The sequence below is a fragment of the Typopeltis vanoorti genome, chromosome 2, assembly GCF_054136105.1.
Source record: "Typopeltis vanoorti isolate ZY-2024b chromosome 2, IOZ_Tvanoo_1.0, whole genome shotgun sequence".
Taxonomy (NCBI): domain Eukaryota; kingdom Metazoa; phylum Arthropoda; class Arachnida; order Uropygi; family Thelyphonidae; genus Typopeltis; species Typopeltis vanoorti.
Window position 1 is genome coordinate 54957271 of NC_143550.1, and position 20057 is coordinate 54977327.

The 20057-nt window shown below is 35.8% G+C and overlaps 1 protein-coding gene across 3 annotated transcripts in view; it reads left to right on the forward strand.

The window, feature by feature from the left end:
• The window catches only part of LOC150109024 (protein tweety-like), a 322889-nt gene that overhangs the window by 16471 nt on the left and 286361 nt on the right, over nt 1–20057 (forward strand). For all 3 annotated transcript variants that reach the window (XM_090411409.1, XM_090411402.1, XM_090411414.1), the window contains exons 2-3: nt 15590–15734; nt 19575–19735. In XM_090411409.1, the coding sequence (XP_090267535.1) occupies nt 15603–15734; nt 19575–19735 (293 nt within the window). In that variant the 5' untranslated portion in view covers nt 15590–15602. The remainder of the gene's footprint in view (nt 1–15589; nt 15735–19574; nt 19736–20057) is intronic.

A 20057-nucleotide genomic window follows, 5' to 3' on the forward strand; every position in this document is an offset into this window, starting at 1 on the left:
TGGATAATACCTTTCCAAGTGATTACTTGGCAATCCAATTATTTCTTCTGTTTCTCACACCTCCCTGACATCAACATTCATTAACGCTATCTTTTCATAGTCATTCTTCCTTTTGCTCACATATAGAAAAAAGAATCATTTGGGATTTCCTCTGATCTGCTTGGATAATTTTCTCTCACTCATTTTACATTTCTTACCATGCTAGTCACCCTTCTTTCTGTGCTGAAACTGCTGATTTTTTTCCCCTTATATACTCTTCATAACATTTTCTCTTGCAGCTCCTGCTTAATGATACTACTCATTCCGTTAACTCTTATGCAATTTATTCTCCTAACGCCAAGTATGCAATGTGATACTGCATTTCTTAAATGCCTTTTGATTATTTTACACGTGTTGCTATCCTTCCCTTTCAGTTTAAGACATGGTACAGCTCCAAGTTAGCTGCTGAGTTTTTCATAATCATCATCACATATGCTCCTCCTTAAATGAAGATTTCACATGCTTAGCCACCTCCCAGGTGAAGGTGGCATGATTTTTCTCTCTCTCCTCCTAATCAGAGGCAAAGTAGTTATCTTAATTGGACAAATTACTCTCAAAACCCAGGTATCTTGTATCCTCCATCAAATGCTGCTTCAGGTAATTCTTTCAACAGCTATTAAACTCCATTTCTTTCTTCTTGTGTTCCTTTTCTCCTTCCAAGTTGTGTTCCCAAAGTTGAAATCACTCCCACTCCCATAACGATTACTCAACCTGTATTCAATGAGGCTTATTTACCAATGCATGTTTTCCTTTTGCTTTCCCTAGCAGCAATCAACTGTATATTTTGTCTTACTGCCTTTTATCACCAAATATCATTAAATGCACCACCTCCTTCAACTATATCTTCCTGATTAATTTCTACTTTTGCTAGTGCAATTCTTCAGATATCGTTGGCAGTACCTCCTTCCCATTCCTGTTCTATCCTTCCTGAAAACATTCATTACACTCTAACCTTGTGACAATATCATCTCTGTTAATCAAGCCTGCCTGTTAGCTTGAATTAGTCAAAAATTATGGGTAACCAGTGCCATAAACTCCTCACCTTTGGGATTAGTATGTGTCCTGCAATATCCACTTTGGACCACAGGTATCCTTAAATTTTTTTAATGAATGCTTCATTCTGATCTGAGACCTGAATAACTGCATTCGACATTTTAGGATCTTTCTCAATCACTCACCTAAGATAACCTATACCCATGATCACTTGCACCACCCTAAAAGCTTTAGTTTTCTTTATTTTGCACATCAGTTCTCTATGTGAACACAACTCCCTCCAGACAACTAAATCCAAATCCACTCAAGTGCAATTTATCAGGCATATGCAAGTCCTTACATCCATGAAATTCACTAAGTATCTAAAAATTTTACATCATTCCCCTTACACTACCTACACACCAACTCATTTTGCAAATCATTAAAGAACAGATGTCAAAAAAAAAAAAAAAGTAACAGATCACTCAAGATATTTCAAACCTAATAGATGAAAGAAGAAAATACAAACTAGCAATAGAAGTGCCATTTGCCCATTTACTTGAATGGACAAATGGAATTTCTTCCACTCTCCTCTAAATCTGTTAAAATGCATGTCCCTAGTTACTCAAAACCTCTTCTCTTCATAGTGCAACTCCTGACAACAAATTTTCTTTCCTCTTCTATACTACTCCTTTTTCTTAGAAATACAATATAAATCAGCAGGTTTTCAAATCCAACATTTTTCATGATCAACTATTTTTTACACATCCATAGTGTTAATATTACTATTTAATGAACAACCTTTCATTTGCAAATGCCTTCAAAAAAAAAAAAATTCTTACACAAATCAATCACTAAATACCAACTATGAATAACATTAGGGATAAACAGCACCTATACAAAATGTGTTCATCTTTAAATGGGCTGGATAGTACTGCATTACTGGCCAAATCATGCTCATGCGTGCAGGCTGCATTGGTTATCTCTATCAAGTTCTTAAACTTTGTTAATGTGGAATCCCTGTGAAAATTTTCATTTTCACAGTGAACCATTATCTGAAAAATATTTTAATCAAGAAAATATATTTACATCAGAAATAATAAAGTAACATCTGTTTTGAAAATTATTTGATTTAATAAAAATATAGTATTTTCCCATTCACTAAAGGTTTTATCAAAAAACTTTTCAGAACAGACATAAGTTATGTCTATATGCTCTAAGAACCCCCCCCCCCCCCCCCGACAAGTTTTCGTGGATAACTAGAGGTCCATGGAATACGGTTTAAGACTCATTGATCTAGCCTGAGGCGATCAGAAAATGACCGTCGCATTCAAACCCTATCCAATGCTCATGCAATTAAACCTACACATTTGGACAGTGTTATTAAGGAATTTAGTTTGCAACCGTGGGTATAAACTGCTGAATTCATTAGGTTTTCAAGAAGTGCTTGCAAATGTATAAGGCATTTTACTGTAAAAACAATCTTCATTTAGTCTCAATTTTTTTTATATATGAATCTCACCATGAAAAGTTGTAAATTTCCTGTACTTTATCACAAGGAGGCAAAATAGAAAAATCTGGAACATCTGCTCTGAAGCTTAAACATAGTACTTTCTTCATGGTGGTGTGGTAATCTTGCAACACACAATGAAAATCATTTACATGTATCCTCCAAAAGGTATTCACAATCATCCATGCCACAGTGGGATTCAAATGCTGAGCCTATAGAATGAAGAATGTTCATCTATAGATTTAGTAAAAATTGCTAATATGCACATTATGCAACCTAAAAATTCCACCTTTACTCATCCACAGTACCAGTGCACTATTTGATAAACAAATAGTACACTAGTTCAGTTATCCTTGAGGAATATGTGACTTGAAAAACATTCAAAACATTTTCAAAATCTAGCTGAAATGTCAGCTAAATTTTACATTCAACAAACTTTTGCAGCATATATTATTATTATTAAGACTTTGTCCAAGCAAGGTTTATATAAAATTTTTTCATTGCTTTTCAGCTGATCATCTTGCAATTTACAAAACCTCTTACAGAATCACTATATATATCCGGCCTAGTTGGCCGAGCGGTTAGCGTATCCGCTCTCCAGCCAAAAGGCTGCAGGTTTGAATCCCACTGTGGGCATGGATGTTTGTGATTGTCTGTAAAAATACTAGTGGTGGTGGGCAGTAGATGTTGGTATAGACTGTAGATGAAGATGGTAGTTAGTTTGCTGTAGCTGGTTGATTGAGCTGTGTAGTAGGTGCCCTCCCTCGATGAGTCTTTGGACTCCTTGGAGGTGTCACGTAATAATATAAAGATGGATTTATACATTGGGTAGTATGTTTGAAGATTCAGAGGTTCTAACAGATGGTGCTGACTAAACAGGTAAAGGTTTATGCTTGGAAAGAGACAGTCTCCTCTCCACCCACCTTCTGATCCCCAAGAAATGCAGGTGACCAAATCTGTGCATAGTAGTCAACATGTGACTGAATCATAGCCTTATAAAGAGGGGTAATAACCTCCCTATCTTTACTTGTCAGTGTGTTCTTCAGCATCCAAATAATCCTCTAAGCAATTTTGTCAACTCTTGCGATATATCCTCTGAATTTCAAATCGCTATCTGTCATCACCCCCCCCCCCAGATTCCTAGCCTCATAAATTTCCTGTAAACTAGTACTATCAACATGATACGAAGTTTGTAATCTTTTCATTCCCAAAGTGCATTACCTTACATTTTACAGCATTGGATTGACAACCGTTATCCTTTGCTCACACTGCCAATATATTTAAATCATCCTGTAAGATATCTACATCACTTTTATCAACTATTGCCTTCCCTAGTTTTGCATCATTAGCAAACAACTGAATGTCCCTCATTCAAATTTTCTGCTATATCATTAATGTACAAATTAAAGAGTAGTGGTCCTAGTATAGCCCTGGGACACTCCACTAGTCATCCTCATTCACCTTGATTCCACTCCACTGTACACCACCCTCTGATGTCTGTCAGCCACCAGCCTGATATCCATTCCCAAGTGCTCCAACTTATATAATAGTTTTCATGTAGTATTCTGTCAAATGCCTTAGCAAAGTCGAGCAGTATCATGGTGTAGCTATTTCCTTTATCCAATTCTGCTATCACCTTGTTATAAAATGTGATTAAATTACTGAGGCAAGATTTACCTTTCACAAAGTCATGCTGCCACTATAAAGTATCATATTCCTATCCACCCATTCTTGAATTTTACTTTTAACCAACTTTTCCAATACTTTAACCACCACTTCAGAGATACTAATTGGTCTGTAATTTGCTACTTCTCTCTTGGAGCAAACTATATCATCTACTTCATATCTATCTCTAACTGCTTCAATTTATGTAACAAAACAAAAAAAAAACTAGTACATGACTGATGCATGACTTGCCCTTCACAAAACCATGCTATTTTCTGTATACAATATCATATCCCCTTCTACCTGTTACTGGAATTTGCTCTTAACCAACTTCTCCAATATCTTGGCCACCACCCTTACATGCTGGTGAGTATAATTTCCTTTATGCAACAGAACTATTTCCCCCTCCCCTCCTTCCACTCTATGTAGTTAGCACCCTACCAGAGAAGAATCTTTCTTATCAGAGGAAGTACCAATTCTTTAACACATTCTCATAATATGCGGTATCCCCCCTCTAATTCCAAGCTGTATTCATATGAAGATTCTGTAATATCCTAAGTACCTAGTTCATCTACCCTTATTTCCACATCAGCCCTGTCACACCTGTTACTGCTATCTCATCCAAGTGAATACCAGCAATTCAGTTATTTCATATACTTCTGTCACCACCCTATATAGCATCAACAATCATCTGAGTTATCCTACCATAGTTACTCTTCTTTTTTACTTGTTGAATAGTGAAAGAATTCTTTGGAATTTTTTTTGCCTCACTCAGCTGATTTCCTCTTATACTCTGATTTTTTCTTTTTTCACCATGCTAGTTTCCTTCTTGCTTGTGCTTTATAATGTTCATGAGCCTGCTGATTATCTTTATCCTTTTGGGGGGGGGGGGAGTCTGGAAAGTTCTAATAAACATCTAGAACGAAAATGTTTTTTTTTTTTTTTTTTATTTTCAAAAAAAAAAAATCTTTTCTTTTAGGATAAATTAAAAAATTAATTTTGGTTCTAGGTGTTTATCAGAACTTTTCAGACCACCCCTCATATATCTCTTCCATAAATTTTCTTCTTTGCAATCCAACTTAATAATGCTACTGATTTGTTTTCCACTGGACATTTGTATAGTGGAAAAAGGTACTCTGGAGTGATGAATGAAGGTTCACCTGTTTCCAGTTTGATGGCAGGATGTGGAGGCGCATGGTGCACACTTGTTACCACATGTGTGGTACCCATAGTAAAGTTTGATGGTGTGAGGTGCATTCAACTGGTTGTTTTCCATGGTTCTATGAAGGCAGCTCAGTACCTTGATATTCTGGATAATCAGGTGCTGCCTACACTGTGGAGTTTTTATGGAAGATGACAATGTCCCATGCCACAAAGCTGCAGCTGTTATGGAATGGTATGAAGAGATGGGTGTTAAACGACTACCTGGCATGTGTGGAATCCTGATCTCAACCTCATTAAACACCTGTGGGACGAACTGGAGTGGTGATTGAGGTCCAGAGCAGCACTTCCTCAGTCTGTGAACTCAGTGCTGCTGCTTTGATCGAGGAATGGAGACATATGTCACCTGATGTCTGCCACACATCGGTGGAAAGCCTCCCTCAAGGGGGGGGGGGGCGGTGCAGGAGGTGATCAAAGCCAAAGGTGGACATACCGGATATTAGGATTCGCTTGCTGGTATCAATTGTAAATTGCTCAAGTGTCTGAAGAATTATTGGTAGATAGTGTATGTGATACTGCATTTCTTATATATATATATATATATATATATATATATATATATATATATATATATATATATATATATATATATATATATATATATTATTAATTTATAGCACATGAAATCATCAATAGTCATTGATGATTCCATGTGCTATAAATTAAAGATGCCAAGAAATTATATTCTTGGTTTAATCCTTGATCCAAGTGCAAGCAAACAAAGTTTTGCACCTAAAGTAACTTCAGGACTGGGCAACTTGTATATAGCGGCTAATGACTTCATACCACTTGCCTTAGTATCCCATAATACAAAGCACACATACTTGTAGACATGTACCGTATTTACTCGAATATAACTCCTTTCCCCCCCCCCCCCCCAAATGAAAGTTAAAAATCATGGTGAGAGATATATGTGGGGATTTTCAGAAACTAAAGTTTTTCAGGAAAAAACTAAATTGACATTTATAATTAAATTCTCAGTATTCATTATAATTTATAATTGCTCACATTACGACCCAGAGGAAGACCACAATATAGGTGGATTGATACGGTACAAAGTGCCTTAGAAGACAGAAATATAAGATCTGATAATATTGGAGTCTTGACAAGTAACAGACTGATCTGGAGGAAAATTGTAGATAGGAAGTTAATAATGATGTAAATTTTTCATGTAGTACTATCATATCCTGTATACCCCTTGAGGGTACATGGCAGAAATTTGATGATGATGATGTTATTTACACGATCGCTGCTCACCTTCATCACACGATATATTTGAATCTTTAGCGACAATGCTTCTGTAATTAAATTAAAACAAACAGTTTCATTATTGCTTGTCTTTTTATTATTTCGGAATCATATGATCTTTGAGTTATCATAACTTTGAGTTTAAAACCAGCACTGTAATTGAACATTTCTCCATATTTCAAGCAAAAATTACCAGTAATTTAAGACTTGACGTTATGAACAATTCTTCATGAATGACTATTGAAGTGAAAAGAGAGCGCAAAACGGACAGCAAAGGTAGGACGGTAGAAATAGCATAGCTATGAAGATGTGCACATGATTGTGCGGCATGAATGAAAGATTGCACAACTCAACGACAGAGGCAAGCCAACAGTTGTTGAGTTGAAATGCTGATTCTCTTCAGCTGAATTCCAAAATATCTGAAACTGCCATAACAGCATTCACCATCTGTTTCTTCAAATTTTTAACTTTTTTTCGTGTGCTAGGTATATGTGAAACTTTTTTAATTTCTTTTTTCCTAAAGTAGAATCAGGAGGTGCAAGATATACTTGAGAGCAAGTTATATTTGAGTAAAGACAGCATAATGCTATGCATTATAGGAAGGATCACTACTCAGACTGGTTTTGACCTTTATTGAGGTCCCATCAGTGGGAGCCAGATCCAGAAGTGGTACTAAGGTAGCCAAAAGGGGTCACACCTTATTTCTAAAATAGATGAAGTTTTTGCACTTGGTTATACTATAAATTAAAGATGCTAAGAAATTATATTCTTGGTTTAATCTTTTATCTAGACCGGTTTTGACCTTTATTGAGGTCTCATCAGTGGGAGCCAGACCCAGAAGTGATATCAGGGTTGAATTAATGAAGGTCATATTTCCATATACGAGGAACCAAAAGGTGTCTCACCTTATTACTAAAATACTATTGATTAGAGATAGATGTTGAAGACTTTCCACTTGGTTATACTGTAAATTAAAGATGCCAAAGAATTATATTCTTGATTTAATGAGACCCTTCTGATAGTGCATAACATACATGTCTGTAAGGATATGTGCTTTGTATAATTGGATACTAAGACAAGTGATGTGCAGTCATTAGCCTCTATATATGAGTTGTCCAGTCCTGAAGTTACTTCAGGTGCAAATTTAGTTTGCTTACACTTGGATAAAGGATTAAACCAAGAATATAATTTCTTGGCATCATCTTTAATTTATAGTATAACCAAGTGGAAAAACTTCCAACATCTATCTCTAATTCAGAGTACTTCAGTAATAAGGTGTGACACCTTTTGGCTACTCATATATGGAAATGTGACTTGTGCGTTACTTCAATTTTGGTATTACTTCTGGTTCTGGCTCCCACTAATGAGACCTCAAAGGTCAAAACCAGTCTGGGTAGTGACCCTTCCCATAATGCATAGCATTATACATTTTTAGCATTATGAGATACTAAGGCAAGTGATGTGAAGGCGTTAGCCTCTATATATATGAGTTGCCCAGTCCTGAAGTTACTTCAGGTGCAAATTTCGTTTGCTTACACTTGGATAAAGGATTAAACCAAGAATATAATTTCTTGGCATCTTTAATTTATAGTATAACCAAGTTGAAAAACTTTCGCCATTATGGGAACTCTACTAACCACACCGGTTTCTACCTTTATTCAGGAATGTTTAAGTGCAAGAATACCTCTCCAAAAACTCATAAGATCCCTCAGATTACCAAACAGTGAGTGATCCAAAGGATCATTTAACTCGGCAGTAGTTTCACTCAGTGACAGGCTCACCCTGCCACCAAGAAGAACCCTCAGCAGTGGCTCTGCACAATGGCAGGTTCACCACACCACTGAGTAGAGCTGCTGATATCTCAGGGAAAGCAACCACATCAGCACAAAAGCACATCAGTGGGAGCCAGATCCAGAAGTGATACCAAGGTTGAAGTTATTCAAAAGTCATATTTCCGTTTACAAGTAGTCCAAAGGTTTCACACCTTATTACTAAAATACTCTGGATTAAAGATAGATGTTGAAAGTTTTTTCACTTGTTTATATTATAAATTAAAGATTCCAAGTGAAAATACTTTAGTAATAAGAGGGGTAGGGATTAAATACATTACACTTGGTTTCATCCTTTATCCAAGTGTAATGTGCTTAATCCCTACTCTAGCAGATCAAGACTGCATGCCCACTCTCTTCTCCCTTATGGACAGCATGGGAAAATTCTGTGATCTTGCAAGATCCAATACTCCCAAACTCCAGGTAATGTCATTCATATGCTGTTTCAGGTCATTCACTAGCTGTAAACTTTAATTCTTTCTCTCCTTCCAGTCTGTGTCCTAATTGAAGTCCCCTTATAATGATTACTCAATCTCTGCTCACTTAGCTAATTTTCCAACAATCTTATCCATATCTCCTTTTTTTTTTTTTGTTTTCTCTAGCTTACAGCAACCAACAGTATATTTTGTCCTGTTGGCTTTTGTCTCATGACATATTCCTTCAAATTCTAGGGTTGAATTAATGCAAAAAGTCATATTTCCATATATGAGTAGCCAAAAGGTGTCTCAACATTACTAAAATACTGTTCATTAGAGATAGATGTTGAAGACTTTCCATTGGTTATACTGTAAATTAAAGATGTCAAGAAATTATATTCTTGATTTAATGAGACCCTTCTGATAGTGCATAACATACATATCTGTAAAGATATATGCTTTGCATAATTGGATACTAAGACAAGTGATGTGCAGTCTATATATGCCTATATATATATATGCCTATATATATATATATATATATATATAGCCTCTATATATGAGTTGTCCAGTCCTGAAGTTACTTTAGGCACAAACTTTGTTTGCTTACACTTGGATAAAGGATTAAACCAAGAATATAATTTCTTGGCATCATTACCACCCTTAACTCTGCCTTTCTGATCATGAGCTTGGTTATCCCTCCACAACTTTTTGCAGCTCCTGCATAATGTTAAATGCTACTCATCCATTTATTTCTTACTTGATTTATTTTATTGACTCTAGGTATGTTCTCTGATATTACCACATAACCTTAAGTCACAAAGAGATTTAAACATTTAATAACTTTTTTGATTATTAATTTTTTTTATTAATTTTTTCATTTGATATTTTTCAGGTATTCTAAGTAACATTTGGGAAATTAATATGGAAAAGTTCACCACTCCAAAAGCGAAATAAAATCATGCAGTTTTCTTTTGAAATCCAGCACATTTTTGGCAAGTGAATAATTTTGCGAATATCTGCAATTACTTGGCCATCATGTTCTCTAGATCTGATGACTCCTGACTACTACTTATGGAGTTACCTGAAGGAAAAGGTGTATGTGAACAATCCTCACGGTCCAATGGCTGAAGGAGAACAGCTGTCATGGAAAACACTATAGAAAGGGCCCATCTTTGTGAATCCCAAAATTTGTTATATGGTTTTTCATAACTAATAATAATAATAAAAAAACTTGAGATTCTGTATTTCATCATCAATCATCAATTTCCTGATATGTACCCCCAAGGGGTTTTCAGATTACTATGACAGCACTATATGATTAACTTTAAATTATTGTTAATCTCCTATCAACAATTTTCCTCCAAATCAATATTACTTGTGAGCACTCCAGTATTGTCATATCTAACATTTTGTGCTTCTAAGGCACTTCTGACTGAATCAATCTACCTAGACCTTGGTCTTCCTCTTGATTTCCTTCTGCCATCTTGGAATCAAACACCTGTTTTGCTAACCTTTCTTCACCCATTCTATTTTAAGTGGCCATACCACCTTAGATTAGCTCTGCTGACATATTTTTGAATGCTTATAATGTTAAGTTCCTTTCTAATATCTTCATTTTTAATGTGATTCTGCCATTGATGCCATTTTTCATTCCTCTAATTTTTCTCATTACCCTGACATCTGTGGTCTCTAGTCTTTGATGCCTGTATTTCATTATAATAAAACAAAATAATAATAAAGGTATTAAATGTTTAAATCCCTTCGTGACTTATGGACCACCCTGTACTTACTTCAAACAAGCCTTGATCCTTTCTCCAGCACTGTTAACATCATCCCTCTGCAGTTTCTTATATCACTGCTAGGCATGTTACTTCCAAGCAGTCTCCTAAGTTTATTATAATTACCAACTCTGTAATTTCATATGCACTCCCTTCTTAACTGGAAACTCCACATTTAGCCACCTTCCAGGTGAAGACTACATGATGATCTGCCTTAGTTGGCTGCCTTAAGGGTAAATAAACAAATTCTCCAGTGCATTCACCATACCAGCACTCTCTAATCCCTGGTACCTGACACGTATGAGGGATTTATGTTAGTGATGTTACAAGAGGTTTAATTGTGGGAGTGATATGTAGTTTTCAGATAATGCAAAGTTGGAGAGAGAGAGGAGGAGGATTTCAATAATTCGACTGCACTAAGTGTTATGAGTGGCCTGCCAGTAAGGTTTGGTTTAATTTTTTTGTGTACAGTTTGCTAAGCGTTAAATGCAAAATGATTCAACAGATCCTTTACTATTAACTCGAGGATTAAAACATGAAGATACTCTAGCTCCTATACTTTTTATCGTAGTTTTGGAATACATTATCTGATTGTTTACAGTAGATATCAAAAGCACTCTATTAAACAAATCATGCAGATTGTAGCATATGCAGGTGACATTAACATGTCAACAACTAAACAGAAAGTAGAATCATTTCTCATTTCAAATGAAACATTTGAAATGAGAAAATTTAGCACATGCTATAGGGCTAAAAATTAATCATCAGAAAACCAAAATAATGATTAATACCAGGATCAATTAACTGATATGAGTGTAAAAATTGGGAATCTTGCATTAAAAAAAAATGAAACAATTTAAATGTTTAGGGGTAATTTTTTTATTTTTATCCTACATGAGAGGTTGGTTAATTGACCTATAGTACGTCAGTACCATGTATGAATAGTGGGTTGGAAAAGGAGAAACTTGTTTACATTTGATTTAAAAGTCTGCTTATTGTATTCCTTGCGAAACACATCAGGGGAAAGACTGTTCAACAATACAACAGTAGTAGGCATGAAAGAGGAGGAAAAGAAACTTGTGCTGTGGAATTCAAGGTATACTGTGAAGGGATGCTGGGTGGCAGCTGCATATGTTTCAACAGACTTAGTACTGAGTGTAGAAATTATTGATGCTATTTCAGATGAACATTTGCCATGGAAATATTTATAGAATACACTCAATGCAGAAACCAAACATCTTTGCAAAAGTAGGGAGGGAGGGAGTTAGTAAGAGATGGGTTATTAATCAATCTAATTGCTCTCAGCTGTATCATCAAGCATTTTGAGGGAGCTCTTAGGGCCCCCCCCCCACTCTAAATGCGAGAGCAGTATTCAATAGCTGAGCAGATTTGTGATTTGTATAAGTTAACAGAGGTCAAGTAACATCTTCAGTGAAAGAGAAATCCTTTTTATTAGAAGCTGAGGATGCAATAGTTGCGATGTGTTTATGCCAAGAGAGGCTTGATGTTAGGGTAATTCCAAGAAGAGAAATCTCATTCATCTTGTCTAGAAATTTGAGTGTTGTCAAAAATAATACTGGGAGAAAATGGTTCTTTTTTCTGTGTGTGTGTGTGTGTGTGAGAAATAGAACTGGGTCTTACTAGCATTGACATTGATGAGGTTATCCGAACCCTATTAGATGGTGGCTTGGAGATCAGAATTGAGGGCATTGGTGGTTGATGTTATGTGGGAGTAAGGTTTATCAAATGAAAGGGAAGAATGCAATGTGCTGTTATCTGCAAAACTGTGTATTGAGTTGGAGGTCAACTGAGGAAGATCGTTGATATATAGAAGGAAGAGGATTTGGTGAGAGAACAGAACCTTGTCAAACCCCAGCATTAGTTGAATGGTCAGAGGATAAGGGCCCATCCACCATCACACTTAGTGTACATCTGGACAGAAAGCTGGCAATCCAACTGCAGAAGTTCTGAGACAGACCAAATGATGGGAGTTTGCTTAGTAAGCCTTTGTGCCAGACCTGGTCAAAAGCTTTGGAGATATCAAGTGCAACCACTTGAGATTCACCAAACTTCTCCATTGTATTTGTCCAGAGATGGTGATATATGTGAGTAGTTCTCCTGTTGATTGGCAGCGACAGAATCCATACTAGTGGTCGTTTATTAGCTGGGTGCCTTCAAGGTAGTATAGGATTTGGGAATTGACAGTTCTCTCTCTCTCTCTCTTTCGACAGAATCCATACTGCTGGTTGTTTATTAGCTGGGTGCCTTCAAGCTATTAGGATCTGGGAATTGACAGTTCTTTACATTACTTTAGATGGGACTGAGGTGAGTGAGATATGATGTTTGATGGTGATTTGTCACCCCTTCTTGGGAATGGGTTGAATATAGGCCAGTTTCCACTTTGGGGTAGATACCAGTGGAGTAAGAGAGTGTATACAGGCAACATGGGATAGGAGTCAGTTCTGGTGCACAAACTTTCAGGACAGTTGGAGGAATGCCATTAGGGTCAGGAGATTTTTTTGTGTCTAATTTGGATAATAGTTTGCTAATCTCTTTCTGGCCAAAGGATATACGGTCATTGTATATTGGGCATCTGGAATTGAGGGGGAGGATTTATTATTTATCAGTTATGCATGAATTGGAGCCAGGAGATTGACTTTTACTGTTGCTGATGGTAGGCTTGGCTGCCATTTGAACAAGCTGCAAGTTTCTGCTTTTTTCTCTTTCAAACTCTGATTTCGAAGCATTGATAGTTTTCTTGGAGCTATTTTAGACTTTGGTATAAGCACTAAAGAAGGATGGAGTTCTTGGTAGTGGACACTATTAAGTTTCAGTTGAGGCCATGGATGTTAGTGGTGGATATGCAAAACTCTGTGGGGTATATATTTGGTCGCAAGGGTCTTGCACATTTCCTATGCAGGGCCTGCATACTGGTCTCCATGGTGGCTACTATTGGTGTTGCCTGATTTTTGCACTAATTTAACTTGTTTGTAGTTGATAACCCAACTGTTGTCTCCATTTTGGCATTTTTCTTCAAGTTGTTTTCAAAGTTGTCATCTGTGTTCTCTCTGGGCAAAAGTTAAATTAGGTCAAGCATGTAGTGCATGATTGTGGGCAGGTGTCCTTGAACTTGTTATTAATTTAGATGTGCTTGTTGGTGTGTCACATGATATGGAAAGTTCATTCTGTCCTTTCTTTTATTTATGAGTCTGAAACAATGGTACCTAATGATGTTTGTTGAATCAAAGTTGCATTCTCCTGCTAATTTGCTTATGTTATCTTTTAGTGATTTACTGTAGCGCACTATCCTATTAAACATCTAATTCCATTTGCCTTAAAGTTTACATTATAATTCAGAATGATTGCCATTGTTATTCTCATGCATTGTGACTAAAAAGGATAATTCCACCATTATCAATGATAATATTTGTTTCTTCCTGGATATAACATTCCTAATTAGTAGTATTTTTTAATAAGTTGATAACTGCCTTAGAAGAGGAAGAAATGTATAACTGATATTTATTTTGACGATAACAGGGCAGTTGAGAATGTGATATTACATTAAATGAATTGAAGTTTCTCCAGTTGAAGCTGAAGGTCTGTACACTTCATGGATTTATGTAGAAAAGTTGGAATGGTCTAAAAGAGATGAGCCACATTTAGATCAGTTAAGTGTTATATGTTTTGAATAACTGCTATTGGACAAAAGAGAAGGCAGGATGGTAGGAATAAGGGTGCGTGAGAGAGTGAGAAGAAAGAGAAAGCATATGTATAGCAATTAAGAGTAGAGAGAGAGAGAGAGATGATACAGGTAGGATAGCCCTGAACAGAGTTAGATCAGTCACATCTGGAGAAGTATAGTGATGAGAAGAGAAATTTGGGAAAGTCATGGGCTGGTGAGAGCACAAGGGAGTTATAATAAGAGCGTGACTTAATGGGACTTTACATGGACTGTTATTATTATGATTATTATTATTTGACACCTCCAGGGAATCCATAGACTCATCGAGGGAGGGCACCTGCTCTACAGCTTTCTCCACCAGTCAATCCACCCACTACAACTAACCGCAACTATACCAACGCCGACCACCACCACCACCACTAGTTTTTCCACAGACAATTACAAACATCCATGTTCAGGGTGGGATTCAAACCTGCAGCCTTTTGGCTGGAGAGCAAATACGCTAACCACTCGGCCAGCCTGGCTAGCTGAGTGGTTAGTGTATTATGTTTGTATACTAATTCGAGGCGTATCAGAAGGCTGATTGTGTGGCATTGAGTCATTGTACACAAAGATAATTTGAATAAACAAAAATTGGTTACCTGAGGATGACATACACTTGAGAGTGTTGATGCTATGTAGAAGGAAGAAAGTAGGTGAATGAATGGCCTTGTGAATCAGCATTAATTACAGAGTTTGAGAATAAAGATTCATTCATCCTTCCACTATCACACGTGATGTGCATGCAGACCAATTTGAATAGTTGCAGATGTGAGAAGATAGATCATGTGATGGGAGCTTACTTAATGGGCCTTTGGGCCAAACTCAAGAAAATGCCTTAGATATAACAGTCATTACTTGACATTCCCCCCAGACTTTACCATGACATTTGTCCAAAGGGGGTGACATAAGCAAGGACACCCCCACCCCGAGGTTGATCAACAGCAGCAGAATCTGTGTGACTGGATTCCACTCATTAAATCAGATGAGTGCTGTAATAACCTTCATGTAAATTTCTATTAATACACCACACTAATAACAATCCTGTTGGATAAAGGTTAAGTAAACTAAAATCTAATAAAGATTAGAGATTTGATATTAGTAGTCTTGGTAGACAGCAGGTTATGATTTGCAATGCTTCATTAAACCAGTCACATTAACTATATCATTCTCTTTTTCTCTTTTAGTTATTAAATCATCATGAGTCTATATGCAAATCAGAATTACAACATTTCTCAAGTTGCGCAATGGTTTCATGCTTTTCCACATATAAATATAACATTTCAGCAAGTAAATTCTACCTTTGAACCTAGCAGCAGCACTTATCTTGAGGTAAGTTGAATTTTTACAGTGGTTTATCATGCTAGAAATTTGTATGGACTTTAGGTTGTCTCATTAAAGTAGTGCTGTATCATTTTAGATTAAAATTATCATTTTCTAGCATAAACAAGGTTTTTTCACTTAGTTGGGAAGTTAATTATACTTGACAAATTATATTCTTGTTTTTATTTACACTCAAGCATAAGCAAACAGAAGTTCGCACAAGAAGTATCATTGCAATGAAGTTACTTGTGTGTGTGTGTGTGTGTGTGCGTGCGTGCGTGTGTGTGTAGAGGCACAAATTTTGTATTATGATTTAAGCCAATGAGAATATAATTTGTTTGGCAATTTTAGATTTAACTGAACAAATTGTATTCTCGTTGGCTTAAATCATAATACAAAATGATGGTACAATATTACAGTATTTCATTCTGGTGTCACCTGGTTAAACAAAGCACAGTAGTAGAAATCATTCTTGGTTTCTACAACTGTGCCTTGTGTGAATCAACCTCCACCAAAGCGTATTAAGACCTCCATGCTGGAACTTGTGGTATGGCCTCTGAACAACATCATATTTCATGGTAAGTAGTGGACCTTCCAACAGGACTCAGCCCCTGCACACACGGCGAGGACCACACAACAATGGTTGGAGGCGGATGTGACTAACCGCCTATCACCATCTGATTAGCCATCTGGAAGTCCTGATCTGAATCCATTGGACTTTGTTGTGATCGGAGCTTGAGAGAGAGTAGCCTGCAAGAAACGACACCTCAGCATCGCCAGCATGAAGTTTTACTGATAGATTAAAGGTTTATGCACTGTTCAAGTTGTAACAAGGAAAGCAGCAGCAACAACAATAGCAAAAAAAAAAGTACTGAAGCCCTAATTGTAAACAAAAACCTCAAAAAAAAAAAAAAAAAACTGGTGTGGGGATATTAAACTGGCCCTAAGAGATATCAACTTCATATTTAGGTATCGTTTGCAAAATAATCTGTGTGTATTATTAACTGCCTGAAGGCATAGGCCTGGTAGTAGTCGTGCAGGAGGAGGAGGTGGGGGTGCCTTTGTTGAGTCCATGATGTTGCAATTAGTGTTCCCTTTATATCTCTGTATCCACAAGTTGTATTTTTTCTCAACTGAATGCTCCTGTTTTCTTTCAACTAATAACCAAAATGAACAGAATATCATTTATAGTTTGCAAACTATAAATACAAAACATTCCTCAAATTCTATTCGGCTATACTAACATTTTGCAAGATAAACAAAAATGATGTACATCACCACTTAGACTTCCAGACTTGACTTTCTTTTTCTGACTGAACTTTGATATCAACATCATTCACTGTACCATCTCTACGGTATACACTGTATGTTCTTTCTGCACAAAGGGGATTTTTGAATTCACCACATGTCTTGTGGTTTCCAGAAAGACAAAAGAATGTTAAATAATATAGATATGAAATTCTGAAAATGGCATAATTAGAATAATGTTAAATAACCTCAAAAGTCCTCTGGTCCTGATGTTGTCCCAATTGTGTTCAAAGGTTGCATCCCAGAACTAATATATGTCCTTTTCGATCTATACATTCTTTGTACCCAGCTGGTAGCTACTTGGAAGCAAGTCTACATTCAGCATATTCCAAAAAATGGGAGATAAATCTGCTCTTAAACTATTGATCCATTGCCTCCACTTCAGTTCTTTCACATGGAAGTCACTAACACTCAATTTTGTTATTACTTGGAGACTCACCATTTAATTATTGACCACTGTTATGGATTTTACTATAGATCTACTGTGGATTGCCTATCCTACACTACTAACCTCTCGACATAAGGCATGGAAAGGTTTGAACAAATAGATTGTGCTGCCCACAATATTTCCAGAGCATTTGATCAGGGCCTGCCCAGCAAATTACTGTCCTTTGATCTAGCTTCTCTGTAATTGGGTAGCCAATTTTTTCTCTAGTCAGTATCAGGTGATAATCTTCATAGTGCAAACATTTCAAATTTCCACAACCACAATCTTTAAATACAGACTTTTATGCGATTCTTCAGTGAGCAAGGTTTATCTAGTTGTCTTCATTTGTACCAAACATTTTTCTTTCACACAAAGGGAAGATTAATTAAGACTTTTTTTTTTTTTTGATAATACACAAACCACCAAATAGGATCAGATCTTAGACTGGCATTTACACCTAGTATTTTCAGAATATTGTTTTCATGTTTGGGGGTTTCTAAATGCTGTGTAGAAGAGAGCAATCTGGCTCTCTGACTTCAGTTGTCTTACAGCACCTTTATGTCTCTTCAACAAATTCTCTGATTCCATAGTTGCTGCTCTATTGAAATGGAATTCCTGTTTCCTATACTTTCCACCAAGCCTGTTAAAATACCAGCAGTTGCTCATTCAGTGTTATATTCGTTTGTTTAGTAGAACTGATGGAGAGAAAACATGTTGAAGCAATTACTTTACTTAAAACTAAGATAAAATAACCCTTGATGTTTCAACTTTTATATCATGTTCATCATCAGGAATTCATATATATGAACTAAAGCACAAGTTATCACAGTACACTAGTAAGCTGTAGCATATCTGCTTTAACTATTTATCCTAGCCTGACATCTGGTGATGGAAAAGAAAGAGGAGGAAGGGAAGAGTCAAATTAAAAAAATAAAATAAATAAAGAATAGCATAAATTAAAAGTGGAATTACATCAATTGCTACTAGTTAAATTCTATACAGTCCTGTTATCTTTAGATTTTTTTTTTTTTTTGTACATTGAAAAGGTTTTCTTAGAGAATATAACTACTAGCTAATTTATTATTTTTGATTAGTTTTAATTAAATTTTAATTTTAAGGTCAGACTAAGATAAACAGTTAACAGAGCAGTTATGCTATTATCTTACTAAAGTGTATTGTGAAGCTTATGTTTTATTTCATGTACAATATATATATTCCTGCCAGACTGGTTGGCCACGTGGTTAGCATATCTGCTAACTTTGCACTCTTTTTTTTTTTTTTTTTATTCTATCCATCTCTTCTATGGTATAGCCTTTTCCACAAAGTGTTCTTTCCTACCAACTTCAAGTTCTTCAAAAAATATATCAGTAGTTTCCCACTTAACTTTTGCCTAAACAGTACCAGTGTGCTATAGGTTCTACTGTCATGTGTATGATTATAAACAAAATATTTGGAAATGGCTCTAGGTTCATTTGTTGTGATACTGAATAATATCACCATAAAAGAATGGCATCTGAAAATGCATATTTTGTATAATTTGTTTCAGATCATATTCAAAGTTGCTTTTTTTTTCCAATACATTTTTTAAAGAAAAATTAGTTAGTATTAATCTTTTTCATAAGAGCATATGAGATTTCCAGTATTTTGTATTAAAAAATTTGCCACTTTTTTGTCAGATTTTTTTTAAAATACAAACTACTGGACTTATTTAGGACAGATATTCAGTGCTTCATGCCCCTCAGTAAAGGATTACAATAAACTGAACTATAAAACAAATGACTGGTACTTGTATCCTCATTAGTGATACTAATGCCAAACAGAAGACTGATTCAGAAACTGAAAACAATTTTTTGTGGTAGTGAAATTTAGGTAGAAGGCTGAATCCAGTGTGTATTTTATCAGTATACATAATTTGTCACCAAATTTTCTGTAAATGTTTTAAAGATTAAATGGTTTGTTTATATAAATAAACTTTGTTTATACAAATGCTTAACATAAAATACCAATTTATATAAATCTACCTTATATGGCAAAATTTAGCAACAGTAAGAATTTGGATAATTTATTAATTTTTGCTGTAAATTGATTTAGCATATTTTATTTCTCTTTTGTAGGCTCTTGGAATTATTGTGGCCATTCCAGGTTTCTGGCTTATCTTGACACTCTCAGCATTCCTTATTTTCTTTTTATGCCGTTGTTGTGATTCAAGTTTTAAGAGAAAAAGAAAGATTACTTGCTTAAAATGGATATTAACTATATTTGCTATCTTATGTTGGTGAGTTATTTTAAATATCAAGTTAATGAATTTATTGTGTGTGTGTGTGTTGTTTAACATTAAAATAACTAGCATTTTTAACAGTTCTCTAAAGCTCCTTCATATTAAAGCTTCTCTACCAAATGTAGATTTATTTATTTAGTGTATGGGGGAAAATGCAAAAAATTAATGAGCAAAACTGTATACATGTTTACCAATCAATGACACTATCTGGGAGTAAATGCAAGTTCTTGAGGCCTTCCGGGAAGGAGTGTGGGACAGCCATTAATGATATGATGCATAGTCTGCACAGCACCACACACACACACACACACACACACAC